The following is a 23,391-nucleotide window of genomic DNA, read 5'->3' as shown; positions in this document are numbered from 1 at the left end:
CATCCCATGTGCTGGGAACTAACTCTGGATTCCTCAATTAACCAGGTTGAAATGCTTATTATATGTGTCGATCAATACGCAGTGTTTTTGTTTTTTAATATTAGGTTTCATTAATATTATTTTTGCTTCATGTTTTTGACCAATTAATTTATTATTTTTTTATTAAACCTTGTTTTCTATTTTAGTGCAGTGTCTGTTGTCTATATGTTTCTATCTTATGGATGGAGTATCCACATTACACCGCAGCTTAAATAGAACAGCACCCTATAATATCCTGCAACTTTGGGCAAAATACGCTGGGGCCCTTTGAGCGCATAGTCATCATCCATTTGTTTTTACTGTACGTAGAATAGTTTGGAAGGCATCGGAGTAGTGCAGAATTTCTAGGACCCATCTTTCTACCTCACAAGAGCAGAAACTTGCTGCTTTCCAAAGTAAACCACAAAAGCAGCGGCTATCACCAGGTCCCTCTAACCCCTGGCAAAACACCAGACATAAGGTCCTGCAATCTCATGTTAAGAAATATCTGGTGTACATGCCTTTTGTTTTATTTTATATATTCTGGTGATCACATTTTTACGGAAGGCTTTATTAGTATAAAAGCTCGACACAATGGTGGCCTCCAACTAAGCATTTATCTTCTGTTTGGAGAAGGCTGTTAAAGGCTATAAAGCAGGCATGGCCAAACTGTGGCCCACCAGCTGTTTTGAAACTACACATCCCAGCATGCCTTGCCATAGTTTTAGCATTCCCTAATAGCAAAACTGTGGGCAAGGCATGATGGGACTTGTAGATTCACAACAGCTGGATGGAAATAGGTCATGCCTGGTGTAAAGCAGGTCTTTGGATAAACATTTTTCAAAAGGTACTATATAATTATATTAGAGAAATCATCTGATGAGTTTGATAAAAGAAAATGGGTTAGTAGTCAGCAGCAGACTGATTTAATGACGACTCCAATAGGCATAACATATCAAAATCTTTATTTCACATTCAAAATGAAAGCTGTAACGCTTTCAAAAAGGACATTTTAAAAAAGTATTGATGGGGTTCTGTGCACCCCTCTTCCTCTGCAAGATATACAATCAACAGTCCTAGGACCCTGAGGAAAACATTCACAGTATAAAATTTCTATGTGTTGAAGGTGCCTTTTAAACAGAGGTAGAGAGGTAGAAGAGTCACTATATAGTCTAGCTTAATAACCTTGTAAAAAACTGTATATACTGCACTTAGCAGCTTGTAAATCTCACTTCAGGAGAGAGGAAAAAAAAAACAGTCAAACCTTAATGAAAAATTACAATTGTGTTATAAAATCGCTGTTAAAGTGTACATGCCTTTCAAAGTCCGCAATCAGTTACAGGTAGTGTCCAAAACATATGCCATTACCACAAACAAGCTTAAATTCAACATAGAACACAAATATGCTCTATTTTCTCCATACTAGTTCTGGCTTACAGTGGATAACAAAGCCGCAGCCAGCTCCATCTGACCTTAAATAAAATATCTTAGTGCAACACATTTCTCACACAGACTGATAAGCAGGCTTTGAGATATTCTGCATCCATGCAGCCCAATAGGCTTTATATAAAAATAACCACAACGCAAAGTTCTTTGCACTGTGCAATATTAATAGTAATAGCTATAAAGCTGTGTAGCATGTAAACAAAGTTAGACACTTGTGTATATACAGAAAGTCTGCAACTGTAAAAGGTACACACAGTATCATACCAAGCAGCGCATTCTTTTAAACAGAAATCGGGATCAGAACTGTGCAAACATTTACATCTGAACAGAAGAACACTCCTTATACTTGAGAACTTTCAGCACAAGTTGTCCCTCAGGTTGTGCAAATATGCATCAGACACAGCAATGACTAGGTTTATATGGCCTTAATTGGCAGGATTCCAGATCTTTTGGCTCACGTCATATAGCGGGTGATTGCCCTGAGACCATATAGCAGAGCAGCTTGCAGTTTGGCTTCCAGCAGCAGCAAGTTCAAGTGGACCTGAAAGAAAGACAGGCAAATGAAAGTAGAGGCAGCAGCTGACTTGAAATCTATGTACATACTCACGCATTAAAGATAATATATGCTCCCATCTCATTTAATTGAGATAGGGGTACATTAAAGTTTACCACAAAACTGTAGATCTGTAGAATATGGAGATCACACTTAAACTCTTGCAGATATTGCTTCACATGGAAGAAACAGAACCCAGATATTCTGTGGCCAAACACAGATATCGCAGTATATGACCATGATATGAGTTGAGCCATACGTTGTCTGTAGGACAAACATTTTATCTGATAGTGTATGTCCAACTTATGTCCAAATGTATTCAGACATTAGCAATCCCACAGTCTCTACAGCTACCCATATTTGTGTACAGTTTCAGTCCTGCTGTGTAACTATTGCCCTTTACAAGCATAGAGGCGATATCCTGGACTGGAAAACTTTGCATACAAGCTAGAAAAGTCTGCCCTTCTGGTTGTTAGGACAGGAATGTAATTATGACCCTTCACCATTTTGATTGAGCCATGCAGTGCAATTGCTGATAAAGGTCCTCCATCTGATACCAAAGGGGACTGCGACAGATTCAGGTGGGAGTGCATGTGAAAAATATGTACTGATCATTCACAATACTGATAGGTCACCACGACACATACATGTCCCTGACGTTTCACTTAAAAAAGTATTTGAAAATATGGACAGGAAGAATATATCCTAATTTCACAATAGGTTCTGCTCTTCTGAAATACCTTTTCTGAGTGCTTAAACTGCCGCCAAAAGTCATTATACAAGTGGCGTGTTAGTCTCTCTGGATGACAAGTCACAGTTTTCATATAAACCTTCAAGCTTCGCTCCAAGAGTGGATTCACCTCACCGTAGTCATAATCATCATACCTAATAGTAGGGGAAAACATAAAAAGGTTCAGTGACAGAACCATATACTAATGCACTGATATTCCAATTTGCTTATTCAGGAAGTTTTTTTTTTTTTTTTTTAAATCAGGCATTTGTCAGAACAGATCTAAAGCTTGTTTAAACACAAAACAAACGGAAAAAAAACAAACAAGCAAAAAAAAAAAAAAAAACTACAGACCTGCAAACATATCCTAAGAAACATTTTCCATAGACAAAATCCAGGAATAATATATCAATATCACCAAAGAGTATCAAACATGTAAAATTGTCCCACACAGTCATAATATCACTGCAACATAATTTTTGATCCACTCAAAGGACAACAAAGGAACGGTTAGTCGAGGTAAGAATGACCCATGACATATTGGGGGGGGGGGGGGGGGGGGGGGGAGGTGCCAGACTTCACATTCAATCAAGTCTCAAAGGACCCCTGTTTTGATTATGAAAACAGTCATGAGCCACAGTATTCTCCTTCAGGCCAATACAGTCAAAAATATTATGACGTATTGCATAGCAATAGAAATTCTGAAAACACAACAGAAACAAACATTAACAATATAGCTGAAAGTAGTGATTCAGAGTTTCAGCACACTGTAAGGGAATTTCAATTCTCGTCTTCAACACTTAACGAAAACTCTCCAAAATTTAGCAATCAACGGACCGGACCATTGCAGAAGGGAGAAATGAGTATCAGAGGCTCCATATTTTGGAGGCTAAAATCAGGTGGCTCTGGTATGCTGGAGCCCAGTACTCTTGATGAAGTAAACATTATGGAATCTGCTGGCATATAGAGTGTGTAGTTGCCATCCAAGGACATCAAAACAGAAAGTCCTGCAGTGTAAGCTTGCGAGCAAGGCCCTCCTACCTCGTCTGTTACTACCCAGTTTTATCACGGTTTCCAATTGTAAAGCGCAACGGAATATGCTGCACTATAGAAGAAACTGTAAATACTTATCAGATCCCAAATCAAATTCCCATACCCGATTGCCGCGCTTGGGGCAAGCCAGGCACCAAGGTAAGCTGCTGGGCTGCCTCAGCCTCAATGCCCCCCCCCCCCCCCCCCCAGCCCCCGTCCGTGAGGTGAATGGATGCCGTACACAAGCATCCATTCACCTCCACCCTGCCTCCGCTGCGGTCTGCAGAGTACAGCAGACGAGGCTGTGTGCACCCCCCGCCCAACCTAAATGTTGACCGCAGGACGCTGCCGGTCCGGAGGTTGGGCTTCCCCATTTATGTAAACGGTCGAATGGCACGGTGTACCCATTTACACTGCCCTCTACCCAGGTCCTAGCGGTGTTCAACCCAGGTCAGGACCTGGGTAGAAGTCCCATTTAAATGGACACGGGTGACCCATTTACACCGCCACTGACCCGTTTCTGGCCCGCAGCTGACCTGGGTTTTTGCAGCGGTGTAAAAGGGGTATCATACAAGCTAAAAAAATGCTATCTTCTCCTCACAGTCCAGGACTATCCTCCCAGGGCAGCAAGAGGAGCTCTAACTGCACAAACCAAGTACTTCATACCAATGGCAAATAATGAGGGCACCAATGGATTGATCTGCCTAGGTGACACAAGCCTTTGTTGAAGGACCAAATACCACACACAGATCAAGGCTATGAAAACCATCACACCCCCCCAAACATAGAAAGTACTATGCCTAATAATGGAAATAATGGAAAGATAAACGCTGCATCCAAGGACAAACTTTCTTCGGCCAAATGAGGAAGCTGTAAATGCATATATAAGCCTACAAAGACTTGCTGTGGTTGACTTCCCCAAGCATAAAACCCAATGTATCAGGTGTATCATTTCTACTATGAACGTATTCAGACAGATACCAAACAATTGCTTTTATATATATATTTTTTTAAATAAGATATATAGATATCTAGATATATCTATCTATCTATCTATCTATCTATCTATCTATCTATCTATCTAAGCCTCAGACTTCTAATTGAAGGCAACCGACCAGACTCCTTGCCAAATGGAAATGATTTGATAATCTCATGAAGGGAGATTATGGCAGTGAAATTACTATTTACTGGACACAGGGTTGGCAAGGTGGTCTGTTCCAAAAAATTAGCCAAATCATATGAAGCATAGCAAGCCTAGGAATTGTTAACTTCAGCAAAATATTCAGAAGACACTGCAGTAATAGAAGTACTAGCAGTACAAAGAAACAGCCCCAAATGCATCCGATTTGTGTACAGTGGGCACAGAGGCATTAGCCCTTGACATATAGGCCATACATTTGCTAACCCTGTCTGTCTTAATATAATAATCATGTCATGAGCAACCTATCAACCAAGAGAAAAAAAGGTAATTCTTTAAGTTATTTAACTGGCAGAGAGAAGACTAACCTCGTACTTCTCCAATTCAACCTCCTATTTACGTAGAAAAAAACATTGATCTATGCCAAACACTGAAGATTTAAATGTATCCAACACTTAAACAGGAGAAACCTCTATAGGATGTTCAGTAAATTACATTCAATAGCAGGAAACAAGAACTACAGTTAGAATAGTTGGAAGAGGAAAATGATGACCAACATTCAACCTCAGGACATTTTAAACCCCATATGCTTGGTCAATGTCCTTACCTTATTCCATAAATACATTGTATATAGTTCCAGATGGCTCTCCGCAGTTTAAAAGTATCTATGTCCTGATGTGAAGCAATGGTATGATATGTCAAGTTGTAAGCAACTTGGAACTTGTCATCCAGGAGCTGACCAACCTCTGGGTACAACCTATGTAGTAGTGAGTAGCCATGATCTTCCCATGTGTAGTCCTAAAACAGAAACTTAATCAGATATAGACTAGCATCAAAGTAATAAGCATTAGAGCAAAGGTTCCAAGACATGGTCTTCAAGTCAACCCACCAGTTCAAGTTTTAAGGAAATCCAAGGTTGGCCACAGGTGACCATTCGTATCTCAGTCAATTTGATTCAACTAACTGTGCTGAGCTATGAATACTTAAAACCTGGCCTGTTGCTGGTACTTTTAAGACCACATTTCGGAACCTCTGCATTAAAGAAATATACTTAGACAGGTGTAGGCAAAATGTGGCACTTCAGCAGCTCTGGAACTACACATACCCTAACTTCAAAACGGATTGCCTACCCCTGTATGAAGACATCATTTTGACAAAAATCATGCTGACTAATAGATCTCATGATACAACTCAAACAAAATTGTATCATATGAATTTAAATGTATACTGGTTCAAATGTCACAACTGAAGACAGGTAAGGACATGTTCTTAAATAAGCAGAAGGAACTTGTTTCACAGTTAAAATGAACACTTACTCATACAATGGATAACCCCCATTTAGCAAACAAGATAAATAAGTTGTGCTTCACAAATTGGAATATAATATATGATGACTATAGGTTGAAAAGGTCTACATTAATAAAACAATGAGTAAACAAAGTTAATAAAATGGATAAATAGGTTACAAATATTCTATTGAATGATAAAACAGTTAAAACTAAACAGATTATGGCTAGCAATAGGTTATAGAAAAATAAGGTGACTAGAAAGACATCATCCCAATGTATTACATCCATATTAACGATTGGTCTTCTAGGTCCACTTAGGTACAACTATAATAGGATAACCCAAGAAATATCCACAACAGAAAGACTTACATGAGCACGGAACGTGGGAGGAGCCTGCTCCCCCCTTCGAGTGAAATCAATGTAACCAAAATCAGGGTCCTCCAGAAAGCAAAGAATGCCAGGAGAGTGAACAGACAGAGCCATGTCACCTATGGAGCAGAGTATACTGGATTTATTTTGCTTTGCTCAAGTGTGATTTGCACAGAAATATATGCACATGCAGTTTAACAGAGGCCTAGCATACCATTGGAAGTCACAAGTACACTCTCTCTCTTCTCCCGCTCAAATCTTGTCTCCATTTCTTCCTGACTCATCTCCTGACCTTCCTCATCCAGTTTCTTCATTTGGGCCAAGACCCGCTCTGCCTCTTGTGGAGGAGTGCTGGCCCCCTGAGCACAAAAAGATGACATTTTGTATAGTGGAAAGTAAAACAATTACTATGCTCCACCGAATTTGCTCATCTGTAATAGCAAAACACCAGCAAAGCAAGTAATTAAAGTAAAGGAGATTTCACAAAAAATATTTGTAACCACAAATTTTGTATACCTACCTCATTAATTGGGACATCAGGAGATGGGGGGCGCTCAACACCCGGCCCCTCTGGGAGGTAGATGCCACAGCCAAGAATAAATGAGGAAAGTGCATGGAAGTGGGTAAGCAAGACAAGGGCTTGAATGAGCTCAGCAAGAGACCAGAAGTGCCCCCCACGTGATGTCAGGAGAGACTGGAAAGAGAACAAGACAACCATCACACCCTCATGCAACCAACAGTGCAAACCCTATCCAATTAGAGATCTGCTAACATGCGCCACAAAACATCCACCACTTTGTACCCATTAGATCGCTCTGGGAGAAATATCAAGTCTAAAGGTGTGTACACACTGTTCAGTTCGGTGTCATGCAGTTTTGAATATCCAATTTTGACTATTTGATTTGGACTAACTTATGTGTGTACACACGGTCGATGGCCATGCTACTGGATCCCGATTCCGATCAAATCACACAGCAAGCCATGAGACATGCATGCAATTTTGACTATATAGTACAGATCTGTACTATAAAGTCAATGCAGCACTTTCTGGCTTTGATTTGTGCGGGAGTCGATTCGGGACTGCAAGGTAAAAAAAAACCTGTGCGATCTGCATGCGATTTTGACTAGTCACAATTGTATGCTGAATTGTACCGTGTGTACAAACCATTAGATGTACTTTAGATTTAGACTATCTTGCAATTTGGCCCTAGGCCAAATACATTCTACAGGCAACACAAAGATACACGGTACTCTTTACTTAGAAGGGCGCCCATCTCGGGCATCTCGGGGATTGAATGCACTAAAAAATCGGGTGCGATCAACCGACGAGATGCCCGAGATTTCCCATAGGGAACAATGTTAAATGTCTCAATTGACCCGATTTTCCTGTTCAATGCCTCAATTGACCCAATTTTTCCATAGGAAACAATGTTAAATGGGCCACAGAGGCCAAATAGGCACCCTGAAGTGAATAATGGGCACCCGAATTGTTAACGCCACCCCACGATCAACGTGAACCCGAAGCGTGGCGAGCCCGCGAGGGGCGGCGGTACGCGTCCTACGACCTTTTCATACCCCCACTATCCACGTCGGCGTGGAGTTGAGAATAGAAAGTGTGGCGAGCGCAGCGAGCCACCGAGCCCGAAGCGTGGCGAGCTCAGCGAGGGGACGCGGATACCTTCACAGGTATCCGCGTCCCCTCGCGGGCTTCACAGCTGTCCGCGTACCCTCGCGGGGCTCGCTGCGCTCGCGACGCTTCGGGCTCGGTGGCTCGCCACACTTTCTATTCTCAACTCCACGCCGACGTGGATAGTGGGGGTATGAAAAGGTCGTAGGACGCGTACCGCTGCGCTCGCCACGCATCGGGTTGACGTTGATCGTGGGGTGGCGTTAACAATTCGGGTGGCCATTATACACTTCAGGGTGCCTATTTGGCCTCTGTGGCCCATTTAACATTGTTTCCTATGGAAAAATCGGGTCAATTGAGGCATTGAACAGGAAAATTGGGTCAATTGAGACATTTAACATTGTTCCCTATGGGAAATCTCGGGCTTCTCGTCGGTTGATCGCACCCGATTTTTTAGTGCATTCAATGCCCGAGATTTTTTACTAACGATGCCCACGATCAAAATCGTGGGCGCCCTTCTAAGTAAAGAGTACCAGATACACTTGCCTGCCTAGACTATTTTTCTATTTGATATGGTCTAAACAGGGAGGGGGATTATTGGGAGCAAAACTGCATCGAATGTGTCTGAATACTGTGTGATTCAGACTTTCTATTCGATTTTGACTATATACTCAAAATCGATAGCCAGAATTACACTGTGTCCAGAGCTTAATATGTGCTAATGACAAATTTGCCTGCATCAAGGTATTTAAGAACAGACCAGTGAATGATGTAAAGGACTACCAAGCTTAAGTCCATGCTAACAAATTTGACTAATCCTGCATGTTCACTAACCTCAATGTGTTCTTTTGTAATAAGCCATGGTCTATGAGCAAGGATCTTATTCAAATCATTCAGCCTACGCAATTTAAGAGGAGCATAACAAAGGCCTTCCAACCAACGAGGATCACCACCAACTTGAAGGAAGCAAGAGGAATGGAGCGAGACAAGATACACACAATGGTGGCGCGCAGATGCCTGAAAGAAAGGGGACATTTTTTGAGGATGGAATAAAAATGCATCATTGCATAAGCAATCAAAACCAGTATTACCATTTCTGGCTAGTATTTCTAAAAAATATAATTGCCAATGGGGGAGCTTATATTTAAGTCTTTGGTTTTTGAAAAATAATATCCACCTAGGTGGGTTGCCATACAAACCTAGGAGCAGTGCTGGCGGGACTATTCTTTTACACCTACCAGCTGAAATCATTCAGTAATCATTTATCACCATCGCCATACTAGGCAAGACTGCGCACAAATAATATCACAACTAGATTGTACCTTAGAATGCTGCTTTATTAACCCTTTTCATACAAAGGGACTGTAATGGTGCCCACAACCGGTGTGCTAGGTTTGATTTGTGCTATGCAATTCAAACTTAATATACTGTACTACATAATATTTGGACTAAACTACAGTATGTAATTTGAATAGGTCATGTACATATCACATGCGATTCGATCTAGACAATGCGATGTAGTACAAAAATACTTCCTGCACATACAATTTTGCCGTGCAATATGGCTACACAGGACCGTGCATCACATTGCAAAATAAACACTCTGCGATTTGAACCAAAAAGTTTAAGTCACATGCGAGAAATCACACCGTATGTTGACACCTTAAAAACCACATTGGTTGGACTAGCAGCAGCTGTGGCATCTGCTAGATATTTCAGGGTGTGTTCAATCCCCGCCGCTATTTCAGGAAATAGTGGCAGCCACCTATTCAATGCTGTCGTTTCTGACAGCATTTAAGGCGGAATTCGACAACAGGGATCAGACTTTCAAATCAACCAAATCTGTTTTGTCAAAAACAGACGTGGATTGTTGAATTCACAGGCAGAGCTCGACAGTCCACGGCCTTTTTCACCATGCCCCCTTTTCAACTGTGCAGAATTGTCGAAAATAGCGGTGGGGATTGAATAACCCCCTTAGTTCTTATTCATTTTATTACATATAAACTCATTACCATTAAGGTGGATGATTTATAATCTTATACGGTACTTAAGAATAAGTGTCTCTGGTTGTTTATATATTGGCACACCAAAAAAAAACCCACAGGTGGAGCCAATTACTTCACTTGCGATTCTGTGAGGAGACCTGGAAAACGTTAACTGTTGGTAAGCTCTCGAGGACTGGAGTTGGCTACCCCTGACTTAGATGTGTCCATGTCGACTGTCGAAAATTCATGTAAAAAGTGAAAAACTTGTGTCGACCATGGGTATGATAGGTGTCAACCTACTCATTGTCGACAATTGGGTGTCAAACTAGTATACCATAACCGAAAATTCAGATGGCAAGTTTTCTATAGAAATCTACAGAAATTCGCACACCTCCAGAATAAAGCCCCGTACACATGGCGCAACCCAGCTTTTAGGCACTGGCAGGCCCGTGCATCGCCATCGCTGCAGGGCATACAAACGTAGCGATCCTTGTTCCTTTTCTAAGCGATCTAGTAAGATAGCTTACAAAAGGGACAGAAAATTGCCCAATGTGTATGCCCCTTATGTCTGATGTGTGTGTGTGTCCCATCATGTGTTTATTCCCCCTGAAGGCAGCAGCTGGGAGAACTTATCCCAGCAGCCTTCTTCTCCAATAGAAATATGGAGGAAATACCACTAGCTGGGTGAGAATGCTTATTATTTTATTAACTCGCATCGCAGGACTTTCAGAGCTAACCATTTATAAAAGAAATTTGATACTGCGGGTATCAGGTGCATGCATAGCCGCAGTAATCCAAGATTAGGTGCAAGGTTTCTCACACTGCAGTGAATTTCCCCCTAATAAATTTAAGACTGGTTACATGTTTGTGGTTAAAATCTGCACAGAAACTTAAATTTAAAAGTGTAAAAATAAAATCCTATATTTTCTATATCCACAGACTGGCCACTATGGCAGCACATCATGTACATAACCCCTGAAGATTAGCACACATACAACACCACTAAAATATGCTACAAATGTAATGTTATACAATAAATAAGCCATTCATATTGAGCATAAATGGCACAATACCGTAGAGTGCTGTACCTGTTGGCATATAGGGTTATTTTGGTTCACTCTTTCTGACAAGTTCCTTCTTAGATGGACAAAACCATGTGCATTGCAGGTGGGGCAGATGTAACTTGTGCAGAGAGAATTAGATTTGGGTGGGGGTTTACGTCAAAGTGAGATCTATATTGCAGTGTAAAAATAAAGCAGCCAGTATTTTCCCTGCACAGAAACAAAATAACTCACCCAAATCCAATTCTCTCTGCACCTGCCCCCCTGCAGTGCCCATGGTTTTGTCCTTCTTAAGGAGCCCATACACGCTCCATTTTCGTCGGCTCCGTTCTGTACTATGCGATGCACGCTCCCGCGCATCACATAGTATGGTACAAAAAGTATGTGCTGCACATACTTTTTGTACTAGGTACACATCGTATTGGATCGCAGTGCATGCACACTGCATGCACTAGGGATGCGATCCGATACGATGTGTACTTTAAAAGTACAGAACGGAGCTTTAAAACGGAGCGTGTATGGGCTCCTTAAGAAGGAATTTGTCAGAAAGAGTGAACTAGAATAACCCCCATAGTCTCCAAGTAGGTTTCCAGAGCGGTTTACAGGTAATGTGCCTGTTGCTTTGCAAAGTTCTTGGAAGCGTTTTTCCAATAACTAATTTATTTGCTAGCTCTAAATACTGGTTGCTTGTGATATCCTGTACACAGAACACACTGAACAAAAGCCTTCCAGTTATTTTTATTTGCAAGGAAACCCTTCTGCTTCCCAAGCAAGTTTGTGCAAACAGCACCCCCCCCCCCCTGCTGCATGCATGCTGTCCTATCCCCACCCTTCCCCTGCAATGCATTCTGAACCATCCCCCACTCTTGTACTTCACATACATGCAAGTAGATGCCATAAGGCTGCTATTCCATGCCCCTAACTTGCTGGGACATACTAAGCCAGTGATGGCTAACCTGGACACTCCAGCTGTTTGTTGAACTACACATCCCAACATGTCCTGCATCAGTTTTAGCATGGCCAAATAGTAAAACTGTAGCAGGGCATGTAGTTCAATAACAGCTGGAGTGTCAAGGTTAGTCATCACTGTACTAAGCTGTGCATGTTCAGAGCCTTTTACCTGTAAAAGCATCAGGACGCTTATTTATCAAGTTATTTATATAGCATACACATTCCACAGTGCTTTACAAATACTCCTTTTACATAGCAAATGCTAGGATTTGGACATGGGAGTCCTGGGAGTGTGCCAGATTTTTTGAGGCAAAAACACGGCACTTGCATTGAATAGGTTGAACCTAAAAACTGTGGAAAGTGTTGACTTTTCGACTGCATCTATCTATTACTCGCCGACCCAAGTGATGTTGTCGTAAAAGTGAAACTGCATCGGCGAAACATGACTAAAAACTGTTCGAAGAAATGCCCCAATTGAACAGTAAAGTCCATTTTATCAGCTAGTCTGAAGAAAAAAAACTGACTTCATTGAATATCCAACTAAAGCTGGCCATACGTCTTCAAATTAATTTTCCGATCTGGCTGGTTGGAACAAAAACATGGTAATGGATGAGAGCAGATGACAGTTGACCATTTGCTTTGAAATGCTGGAAAACTGCCAAAAACTGTCAGATACTACCAGGTTTTTCTTCCAACCAGCTAGGATCTGACAATAAATCTGTAGATGTATGGCCAAGTTATATCATACAAAGTTACACATTGTACCATACAAGAATTGAGCCACAGTGGTCAGTGTACACTCATAGCAGTTTTGTAGTTTTAAAAATGTGCATATGATGCAAATTTTAAGTAAGCCAAACTGCATGGCAAGATTGGTTTTGAAAATTTGGGACATCCTAAATGGGGCTATTTGGTGTAATGAGTAAAGGTGTACTATAGTTTGTTTACATTGTGGCACAAGGGTTCAACAGCATCTAACATAATATATAAATAAGCAAAAAAAAGGTTGTTACATTAGGAGACATGACAAATAATCATTAGGGTGGCAGAGACCTAGGGTTAGGGGCCAATGAATGGAGTATTGAGGAGAACATACTCCAAGGATAAGGGTGAGGGCCCTTCACATGAGAGCTTCCACTCTGAATGGGAGGGGCAGAAGTGAGCATAAACAGTAGGGTAGGATGAGAGATGGCTGGCGTTAATGAAGAAGTGGGTCTGGAGTGCCTGTTTAAAGATTTCTAGAGACATGAAGAGTCTGAAGAGAGCAAAAGAATTCCAGAGGTAGTAACCACAACAGCCAAAATCTTGGGAGGCAGGAGAGGGGCAAAGTAAATCAGTTGGCTGGGGAAGGAAGTGCAAAGGGAGATCGGGTTGGATGCATAAACGGAAAAAGAATGGGTTAGGGCTTTGTAAGTGAGTGCTAGATGCTTGAATTTGATTCTGTAGGGGATGGGAAGACAGTGTACGACTTAAGAAAGGAGGACAAAGTACATGTGCAAAGGAATATAAGAAAGGCAGCAGCATTGATGATAGACTGGGGTGTATAGAGGAGTTTGTCAGGGAGGCCAGATCGAAGGAAATTACAGTAGTCCCCTCTAGAGATGATCACAGAATGGATGAGGGTCCTTGTAGCATGCTAGGTAAGAAAGGGTCTGACCATGGAAATATTTTTAGATCACAACAGCATGTGGTAATGAATGTGTGATTTGAGGGATAAATCAAGAATAACTCTCTAGTACTTGGGGCTCTAGAGGATATAGTTCTGCCATCAATAGATAGTGAAGTTGTGGGAGTGCACATCTGTATTTAGTCATTCACGTTAGCCCTTAGCCACAATGGCACTTATATTCAGGATAGTGGAAGAAAACTATAGTACCCAGATAGACCAACAAAAGCACATGGAGACCGTACAAACTACACAAAAAGGGCCTGGATGTGAATCAAACCCATGATCTCAGTACTGCGAAGCAGCAGTCTCATGTGTGCCACTGATCAGGATTTCTGCGCCTTTAAGATTTCAGTAGGCAATACACACATGCTACCATTCCAGTCACAACACTAAATGACACCATAGCATGTATATACTTAATACGGTACACACCTGATTTAGTAGATGTTGTTCAGGAGAATACAAAGGCGTACTGCACAACTCAATTATCTCACAGGAGTACTATTTGGGCCCCAGAGCACCTTGCCGGGCAGCTATGTGGTCGGGTAACAGACAACGCTACCTGACAGTCTGGTCAAACAACATTACCTGCTTGCATACAAGTGCCTACAAATATAGATTTATAAGATTGCTTCATTGTTAAAGCAGCTTGAAAACTCCCAGAAGTAACTGCTCACCTGTACACAAGTGCAGCATTTAAAGTTATTTTTACTCACGCACTGAAGTGCTGCTTATCATGAGTAGGTACTATCTCACAAATAGCTATGTAATATTGTTTTATGTCATAGCACTGGTGACTAGTGTACATTTGCTATTGTGTTTTGACTCCTTCATACATATTTATATATAAAGCTGGATATCTCCAACATTCAGACAGCTGAAAAGGTTATAGCCATCTACTAGAAATATGTGCTGCACTGACCAGTACTCATGGAAAATAGCCGCTAAAAATGGCAGCGTCGCTCACATTTGTTATGTAAATTCAAACGTGTTGTAAAAATGGATTATATTTCCTATATAAGATTAAAGCTCAAGTACGATGAATAAAAATGTTTGCATGGTCATTTTCACACCTATTTTGACAAACTCACTTGGCACTCAAAGGGTTAAGGCCCATACACACTGAGTTTTGAGTTTAAAAATGCCTAGTGTGTATGGCTGGGAGATTAACACTGATATGCTCTCCCGCATCACCAGCCGCCGCCGTCCATCGGCTGGTGAAAACTGCTCCATGTGTATGCACTGAGCGATTTATCAGCTAGTGATTTTCATAACATCGCTCATGGGCAAAAACGCCCAGTGGGTACGCACCTTTACTTAAGGCAGAAGGACATTGGGGCACATTTAAGCAAAATTTCTTTACTCACCATTATAGCCACATAGTGTCTTTCTGGAAGGGATAGAGCCCCATCCATACGCAGGAGCTGATGCTGAGTCTTCCAAAAGATATGCATATACTCTGGATGTAGTCCCATTATCGCAGCAATATTGTCACTCACAACTGGCCCTGGCAGCTGTAATTTTGATAAAACCAATCCAGATATCAAACTCACAGAAGAGTGAAAACAAAACTAAATGGATCACAGATCACCCCCTTACCTGTGCTATTGGTATATATGCACTGGGTCCTCTGGTATCTCGCCATCTCATCTGATCGACTGGGTCCTGTGTAGGTAAAGAATGACTTATGACCGGAAGGAGCATTGTAAACGCCTAATGACAGAGGCAAGATGCACGTGTACGTACAGGCTGTCTGCAATCTCAGCATCAATTACATTACTATTTTCTATATTCATACAGTGCCCTAGGCATGAGAATCACTGATCAAATGGAATGCAGAAAAGCAAAGCACTGTTCAACAGCCTGTACATTGACAACTCATTACAGCTCTCAGAACATACATTCTGTGCTTTAAACATAACAAATGATTCCACAGAACACCAAATTTGACATGGATTCTCAAGCATGGAACATAATAGGCTGGTTATAGTACAATACTTTCCAGAGAACATTCAAACTTTCACTTTTCAATTGCTGCTCCAATTGGAGTTTACAATTTAAACCGTTTTACCAGCTCAAGTTTACGGCAACCAGAGTCTAATGTCAGTGGAAAGATTAACCCCGATATTTATTTACAGTTATTTATATAGCGCACACATTTCACAGCGCTTTACAGAGAATATTTGAACATTCACATCAGTCCCTTCCCCAGTGGAGCTTACAATCTATGTTCCCTACCACATGTACACAGACATTCTAGGGTTAATTTTGTGGGAGCCAATAACCTATCAGTGTATTTTTGGATTGTGGGAAGAAACCAGAGTACCCAGAGTAAACCCAAGCAACCACGGGGAGAATATACAAACTCCACACAGTTAGGGCCATGGTGGAAATCAAACCCATGACCTCAGTGCTGAGGCAGTAATGCTAACCGTGACTCAATCCGGGCTGCCCCAATCCTATTAACCGTGATCGCTGATAAGCTAGCTCAGAGCTATTTAATTACACCCGAAAAGCCATGCCGTGGCTTATAAGGGATATGGTTTTGCCTGCAATTCCTTTCACTGGAAAAACTGGGCTCACACTGCCAAAAACACACAGGTTTCATTGATCTTGTGTGTTTTTGGGAGAGCTCAAGCTTTTTAATCTGGCGATTCAATTAGAAAAGCCCGATAAAAACCAGAAAAAGTTTGAAAAAGTGAAGTTTCTCACACCCAATGTTTTATAGGCCATAATAGAATACAGCTGGTTTTTGTGTTCGTTTTAAAGCTTGCCTTTGATGGAACAAAGCTACTGACCTAAAATAAAGTCTGAACATTTTTTGTATGTGTATCTACCATTACATAATCTGAAAAATCAGACACCTTGCTGTACTTATCTACAATTTATGAAGAATAAAACACTGCAAGCCGTATGACTGTTGAGGAGTAAAGCTGCCTCATTTATCTGACCTACATAATGAATAGACATTGCTGATGTAACTTTTCACTGGCGTTACGAGAGACCAAGCATAAAAGAGAACAGTTCATCCAGAGACACTTCAGGGAAACTGAACTTAAGACAGCCACCAAGGAACATCACATGCAGTTTTACTGATAGACGTCCCTCATCAGACAACATATATACACATTTATATACACATCTGCAGGACTCTTGGTTGCCATGGCAAAGATGAACTAGAATTCATCTGTGTATATTATAAGTAAGGTAACAAGACCTCTCACATTGGTAATGTTTTCTATTTCTTTTTAAGTTCCCACCAGTCCAGAGTAGGAAAACCACTGCTTCACTTCACAACCGTGAGGGAAAGCATTGCTCTTCCATGTCTGGACTGGTGGAAAATTAAACTGCGCCTCATACCAGTCATAGGTGTTGTACCAAGCCTCAGAAAGGGATAAAGTACCAGCAAATCAAAACCTAACTGCCATGTTAAAGGCTGTGTTTAAATAATGACAGGAGCTGACTGGTAGCTTATCTGTCACCGCTATCACTTTGCATCTGGCCCATACTGTCCAAACATCAGTTGTAAAATGGCAGAAACATGGTCAAACAATGGGGCATAAACACGTGGCGATTTTTGCCCTATGTGTATAACCCTGAGCAACAGCGATGCACAGTCCCAGTCCAGCGTGTTGCCATCATCTGACTAGATTTATACTGTATGCAGTATAAATCTAGTTAGATCGCCAGTGTTCTCACCAGTGCTTAAGCACATCCCTCAGCACAGGGATCCCCTCGCCCTCTGTGTATGCTCTGCGCAGTATAATCAGATATCTGAGATTAAAGGACACATCAACTGCTTAAATTAATCAATTTGTTGAGGTGTGCGGTGAGAACACCATGGAACCAGGTTCGGTGCGCCGACTATGATAATGACAAAGTGTAAGGCGCTTAAGTACTGTTAGTACAATTTATTATCGCTGAATATTTTTTATTTATTTTTGAGATATATACTTTTGCCTATTCACCAAAAGTCTTCAGACCCCTGCAGCAATCCTTGGAAACTTCTGTAATAGTTTCCCAAACGAACAAAGGATAGAGAGGACAAGTAATCGGACTGAGCGTGAGGACACAGACAGAGGGCGGGGGGGGGGGGGGGGGCAACAGTATAAATATTTAATGTACTTTCTAGGTATGGCTAGATCTTATAAAGGAGTCTGGACAGATGACAGGTGTAGGAATACATCACTTTTACTAAATATTTTGAAAATGATAATAAAAACAATACAAAGAAATACAGTTGATTATACAATTAAAACAAATTATAATATATTAAAATACAATATTGTGGGTACCTTTATATAGCTGAGCTTAATAAGCCATTTTCATTGTGCCTAAAAAGTCATTATTCGATGACTATAAAATAAATTTTCCCGTTCAGTATAATATATCAGTATAATATTTTCACCTGTAATATAGTATTTGGTGCGCCGACTATGATTATGATAATGATAGATAGATTATATATATATACATACATACACACACACACACGAAGAAGAATGGCACTCCAAATCCTGTCAGATGTTGGGGTACGGCACCCAATGCGAATAAACAAACACTGTCAGTGCTGCCGCTGTGTTTGTCATTTATATGAAGTCCGAGGGAGTGCCACTGACATCCACATATAGATATAGATATAGATATATATATATATATATATATATATATATATATAGATATATATATATAGATAGATATATAGATAGATATACATATAGATATATATACATATAGATATATATACATATAGATATATATACATATAGATATATATACATATAGATATATATACATATAGATATATATACATATAGATATATAGACATATATATATAGATATATATACATATATAGACATATATATATATACATATATATACATATATATATATATATATATATATATATATACATATATATATATATATATATATATATATACATATACATATATATACATATATATATATATATATATATACATATACATATATATACATATATACATATACATATATACATATATATATACATATATACATATATACATATATATACATATATACATATATACATATATATACATATATACATATATATATATATATACATATATATATATATATATATATATATATATATACATATATATATATATACATATATATATATATATATACATATATATATATATACATATATATATATATACATATATATATATATATATATATATATATATATATATATATATATATATATATATATATATATATATATATATACACACATACACATATAGATATATATATATATGCGGCTGTGCGGGCGGCAATCTCGGTCCTTGATGTGGCGATGGCTATAAAAGAATTGAGCCAACTGCCAGGCGGTGATACAACGTCTCGATTTATTATCGTCTTCAGGTACAGATAATAAATCGAAACGTTGTATCACCGCCTGGCAGTTGGCTCAATTCTTTTATAGCCATCGCCACATCAAGGACCGAGAGTGCCGCCCGCACAGCCGCAGATATCCAAATTGACATTGGAGAGGGCACCCGGCATATTATTGATTTACACCCCAGTACCCTGAGTGCCGAGCATCCAAAAGCTATATATATATATATATATATATAGATATATATATATATATATCTAGATAGATAGAGAGAGAGAGATAGAGAGAGAAAGACCCATGTAATCTTTAAAAGCGGTGGAAAATGACTGCTGGTCTGATGGCCGTTTGGTGCCAAAACACCTTCCTGAGGCTTTTCCCCTGGGTAAAAAAGGTGATTGAGCAGACCAAAACAATATTCTGTAAAAAGCAGGAGCATACCTCGACCCACAAACTATTTAAAGCAGCATATCTAACCATATAAAGGATATCACCCCACTGCTTTCTAAAAATGCTAGCTCATTGCCCACACTGTTCAATGTAGTAGTATATTACAGCATATAAAGGATAATACAAATCAACACCCAATTCAAAACCATTCATGATAACGATTTTGGGTTAAATTTGTGGTGCAGATTCTAAATCTGTTTTTTCTAGATTTCCTCTTAAATACAAGATACACTTATAAGACACAATGAGTGAGATTTAACAGGATGAGAGATTCAGAAAGTGAGAGATTTGGTAAGAAATCTCCAGGTTTCTTTTAAAAGCGGCAATCATTTACACTGCAAAACCAGTTGGATTTTGAAGAGGAAATGATTGCCGCTTTAAAAAAAACTGGAGATTTCTTACCAAATCTCTCACTTTCTTAATCTCTCAGCATATTAAATGAAATCTCACCCAATGTAAAACACACAATAAAATGTAGAACCAATCGGCAAGCGAACAGCTAGCAGCTCATCCAAATTAACCGCATTATTAAGCCTGGTGAAGTGATAAAGTGGATGGTGATAATGCAGCAACCAGTCAGCTCCTAAATGTCATTTAAAAATACTAACATGGCAGTTAGGGGATGATTAGCTGGAGCATTATAACCACCCACTTTATCACTTCACCAGGCTTACTAAATCTGCCCTACAGTACCATCAAATATTCTCATTCATATAGGGCCAGTTGTACCAAGCTTGAAAAGTGATAAAATGGAGAGTGATAACACACCAACCAATCAGCTCCTGCCTGTCATTTAACAAAAACAGCTTGTGACATGGCAGGTAGGAGCCGATTGGCTGGCTGTTTATCACTCTCCATTTTATCTCTTTTCAAGTAAATCTGGCCCATAATCCCATATGCGTTATGGCTAGGATGGAATAAACTACGTTAATTTATTAATTCAGCACCTCCAAAATACCACAAACTCGTTCAATTAGGCTTTGCAAATAAACTATTTGGGGGGGGAGGGGGACAAGTACTGCAGGAGAACATATCACCCCCTAGCACTGCTCTGTGAATAGCATTGATCAGACAGTGCTTTGAGGATCCCGTCCACCCGGGAGTAAAGGGCAACATTCCCTGGGAGCCGGAGACCGCTGTCATATGCGGGACACTCACACATCACCCACCTTCATGATCCAGCGGGCGCAGCAAATCTGGCACCCAGGGTAAAAGTCCTCTCTGACTCTCGGGCAGGTACAGCAATTGCCTGCCACCCTCACGGGGGCAACTGAGCAGATGGCTTCCAGGGCTGCGGAGGACCGGGGCGCCGGGAGAGGGCAGATAAGTGGCATAGAGCCGCTGTACAGACCAGAAACACCGACGGGCTCTGCTACAGGTCTCCCTGGTTCATCTCCGTCGCTTTCCCAAAGTCAATAGCGTCAATCCCCCGTAGGTCTGTCCTGTGCCAGCCCCGCTGCTCGCCCTACTTATAGCTTCGCCTGCGCCTCACTCCCCCACCAATCACATGTGAGCCCAGGGGAGGCCAGCCCACACAGCCTACGCACTGCCTGCCGGGACTTGTAGTCTCTCCTATGTGTTGCAATCAGTGACTATTGCAGTCTATTGCTGGTAGGCGACATGTCAACCCGCCCCCATTTGCTCTGAGCCCGGCGTTCACTCCCCGCCGCCACACTGGGGGATGTGATATCTATGGCTGCAGCACTGATAGCACGACTATAGTTGCCGATTCAGCTTGTTTGTTGCTTGTTTTGGGGCTTTTTTGCTGCTTGTTTTGAGGCTTTTTTTTTGCATCGACCATAAGAGCTATTCAGTCATACATAGTTTTCACACAGATCCTCACAAAGACATAGGCGACAAGTTGTAGATTGATAAATGAATAAAGGCGTCTTTATTTATGTATTTAATACATACTTGCCTACTTTTGAAAAGTAGTTTCAGGGAGATTTTAGGGGTCACCAGATTTTGCCACGCAAAGCGCTCCGTTGAGGGGGCATGTTATGTCCCGCCCAACGGGCGTGTCTAGCTTCACCTACGTATAGGGTTGCCGCCTCTCCCGGATTTCCGGGATTCTCCCGTTTTTGGTGGCAACCCTCTAGGAGGCTTTTTCAGTTTCCCGGATTCAATCCGTGTGTCTAAAAAAGCCTCCTGCTCCCCATTGGTTTACTACCCATTGTCCGCTGCCGTCTGTGGCGCCGCTGGGCCTGCTAGGACTGCCTCCGCAGCCTGACAGATACGCTCGCGAGATGATGTCATCATCTCTGGAGTTTTTGTTCTTCAGGCCCACCGCCGCCCGCCAACCGCTGTTATGGACGGAGACTCCGTCCAGCGTCTGTCAGCTTCCGACCGTACCTCCGCTGCCGTCTGCCAGCGGAGTCCTCCTCTCTACTGCTGCTGCGGGGACTATAGCAAAACATTCCTGCCGCTGCCAGCTGCCCAGTCCCCAGCCATGCCAGCTATTTTTAGGTAACTTAAGCAATATGTATAATATTTATATGTGTGTATATATATCTTGTCCTGAAGACGGGCTCCGGCCCAAACACTGTAGACATTTTACAGTAAAGTATTTTTTCAAGTACCTGGAGTGACGCTTGTCTTGGTATAATGTATATATATAGTATATAGTCCGTGTGCTATTAATAATCTGATTCACTATACATGTTTTTTATAATGTTTTGTCTTTTTGTTTTCAATTTCATCTATGCAGTCACATTGTAACACTTTTCGCTGCAGTCGCCGATCTCCCCTGACGTCAACAACAATCTGACAGGAGGAGAGGAGTGATCCTATCCCGGAAGTCGAATGGTGGAGGGTGGACATGGAGCAGATGGCGTGAGACATGAAGGTATATGTAAGTAATTGTATGTGCATTTTAATGTTTCTTTGTCTAACCTGAGGAAGGGACAATAAAGAAGTCCCGAAACGTTGCTGTTAAAGGCATGGTCATGGTGATCTTTATTTGTGCATGAGAAAGACCGACGGGTGCGGTATTGATTGGACGCATATCGTATCTATTTCCACTCAGGGGTGTGTGGCAGTGGCAGGTATAAATGAGGGGGGGGATATGGGCAGTGCTGCATTCATACCTCAAAACATGACCCTCTCCAGGCGGGACACATTGCTCTGCTCCTGCACTTTCACCTTAATGTATGATTGCCATCACCTGTGTTGAAGCACCTTTCTTATATTAACATGTTCAACACAGATGAAGGTAATCATGCATTAAGAGGAAAGTCCAGGAGCGGAGCATTGTGTCCCTCCTGGAGAGGGTCATGTTGGGAGGTGTGAGCATCGCTCTCTAGCAATATCCCCCATTGCCCATAGGACTAGTGCAGCTTATGCACAAAATGCCCACATGAATAGCGCCACTTACACTCACAATGCCCACATAGATAGCACCACTTATGCCAGGCATGTCCAAACTATGGCCTTCCAGATGTTGTGAAACAACATATTCCAGCATGCCTTGCCAGAGTTTTAGCATTCCCTAATAACAAAACTGTGGCAAGGTATGATGGGACTTGTAGTTTCACAACAACTGGAGGGCCATAGTTTGGACATACCTTTCTCCTGTGCTCTCTGGAATGCTAGATCAATCTGCAACAAGCTCCCGACTAAACACGACCTCTTTATCTCCCACTTTTTTAACATTCTCGCCATCACTGAAACCTGGCTC

The 23,391-nt window shown here is 41.1% G+C and overlaps 1 protein-coding gene across 2 annotated transcripts; it reads right to left on the bottom strand.

Moving 5' to 3' along the window:
* Nucleotides 1-966: 966 nt before the first annotated feature.
* SESN2 (sestrin 2) lies at nt 967-21,190 on the bottom strand. 2 transcript variants are annotated; one of them, XM_083173327.1, is made up of 10 exons: nt 20,885-21,186; nt 15,468-15,533; nt 15,236-15,382; nt 9,037-9,219; nt 7,096-7,269; nt 6,790-6,934; nt 6,576-6,694; nt 5,525-5,715; nt 2,758-2,902; nt 967-2,005 (listed from the first exon to the last, which is right to left on the bottom strand). In XM_083173327.1, the coding sequence occupies exons 1-10, from the start codon at nt 21,047-21,049 to the stop codon at nt 1,919-1,921; spliced, it is 1,422 nt and encodes a 473-aa protein (XP_083029453.1). In that variant the 5' UTR covers nt 21,050-21,186; the 3' UTR covers nt 967-1,918. The 2 variants fall into 2 exon arrangements, with proteins under 2 accessions (XP_083029453.1, XP_083029454.1); XM_083173328.1 differs by lacking the exon at nt 7,096-7,269 and having other exon boundaries at nt 20,885-21,190.
* Nucleotides 21,191-23,391: the final 2,201 nt, after the last annotated feature.

The sequence above is a fragment of the Crinia signifera genome, chromosome 2, assembly GCF_055691185.1.
Source record: "Crinia signifera chromosome 2, ASM5569118v1, whole genome shotgun sequence".
NCBI classification, from domain to species: Eukaryota; Metazoa; Chordata; class Amphibia; order Anura; family Myobatrachidae; genus Crinia; species Crinia signifera.
Note: the sequence above shows the minus strand (reverse complement) of the source record. Positions and strands in the feature narration are given on the sequence as shown.

Bases quoted from the DNA above. Each gene is read 5' to 3' on its own strand.
- SESN2 (XM_083173327.1), bottom strand. From the start codon at position 21,049: ATGCCACTTATCTGCCCTCTCCCGGCGCCCCGGTCCTCCGCAGCCCTG. The intron at 9,220-15,235 runs GTGAGTAAAGAA...CCTTTCTTTCAG, and splicing joins GACACTATGTGGCTATAATG to GCATCTGCGCGCCACCATTG. The intron at 7,270-9,036 runs GTTAGTGAACAT...TTCTCTTTCCAG, and splicing joins TTACAAAAGAACACATTGAG to TCTCTCCTGACATCACGTGG.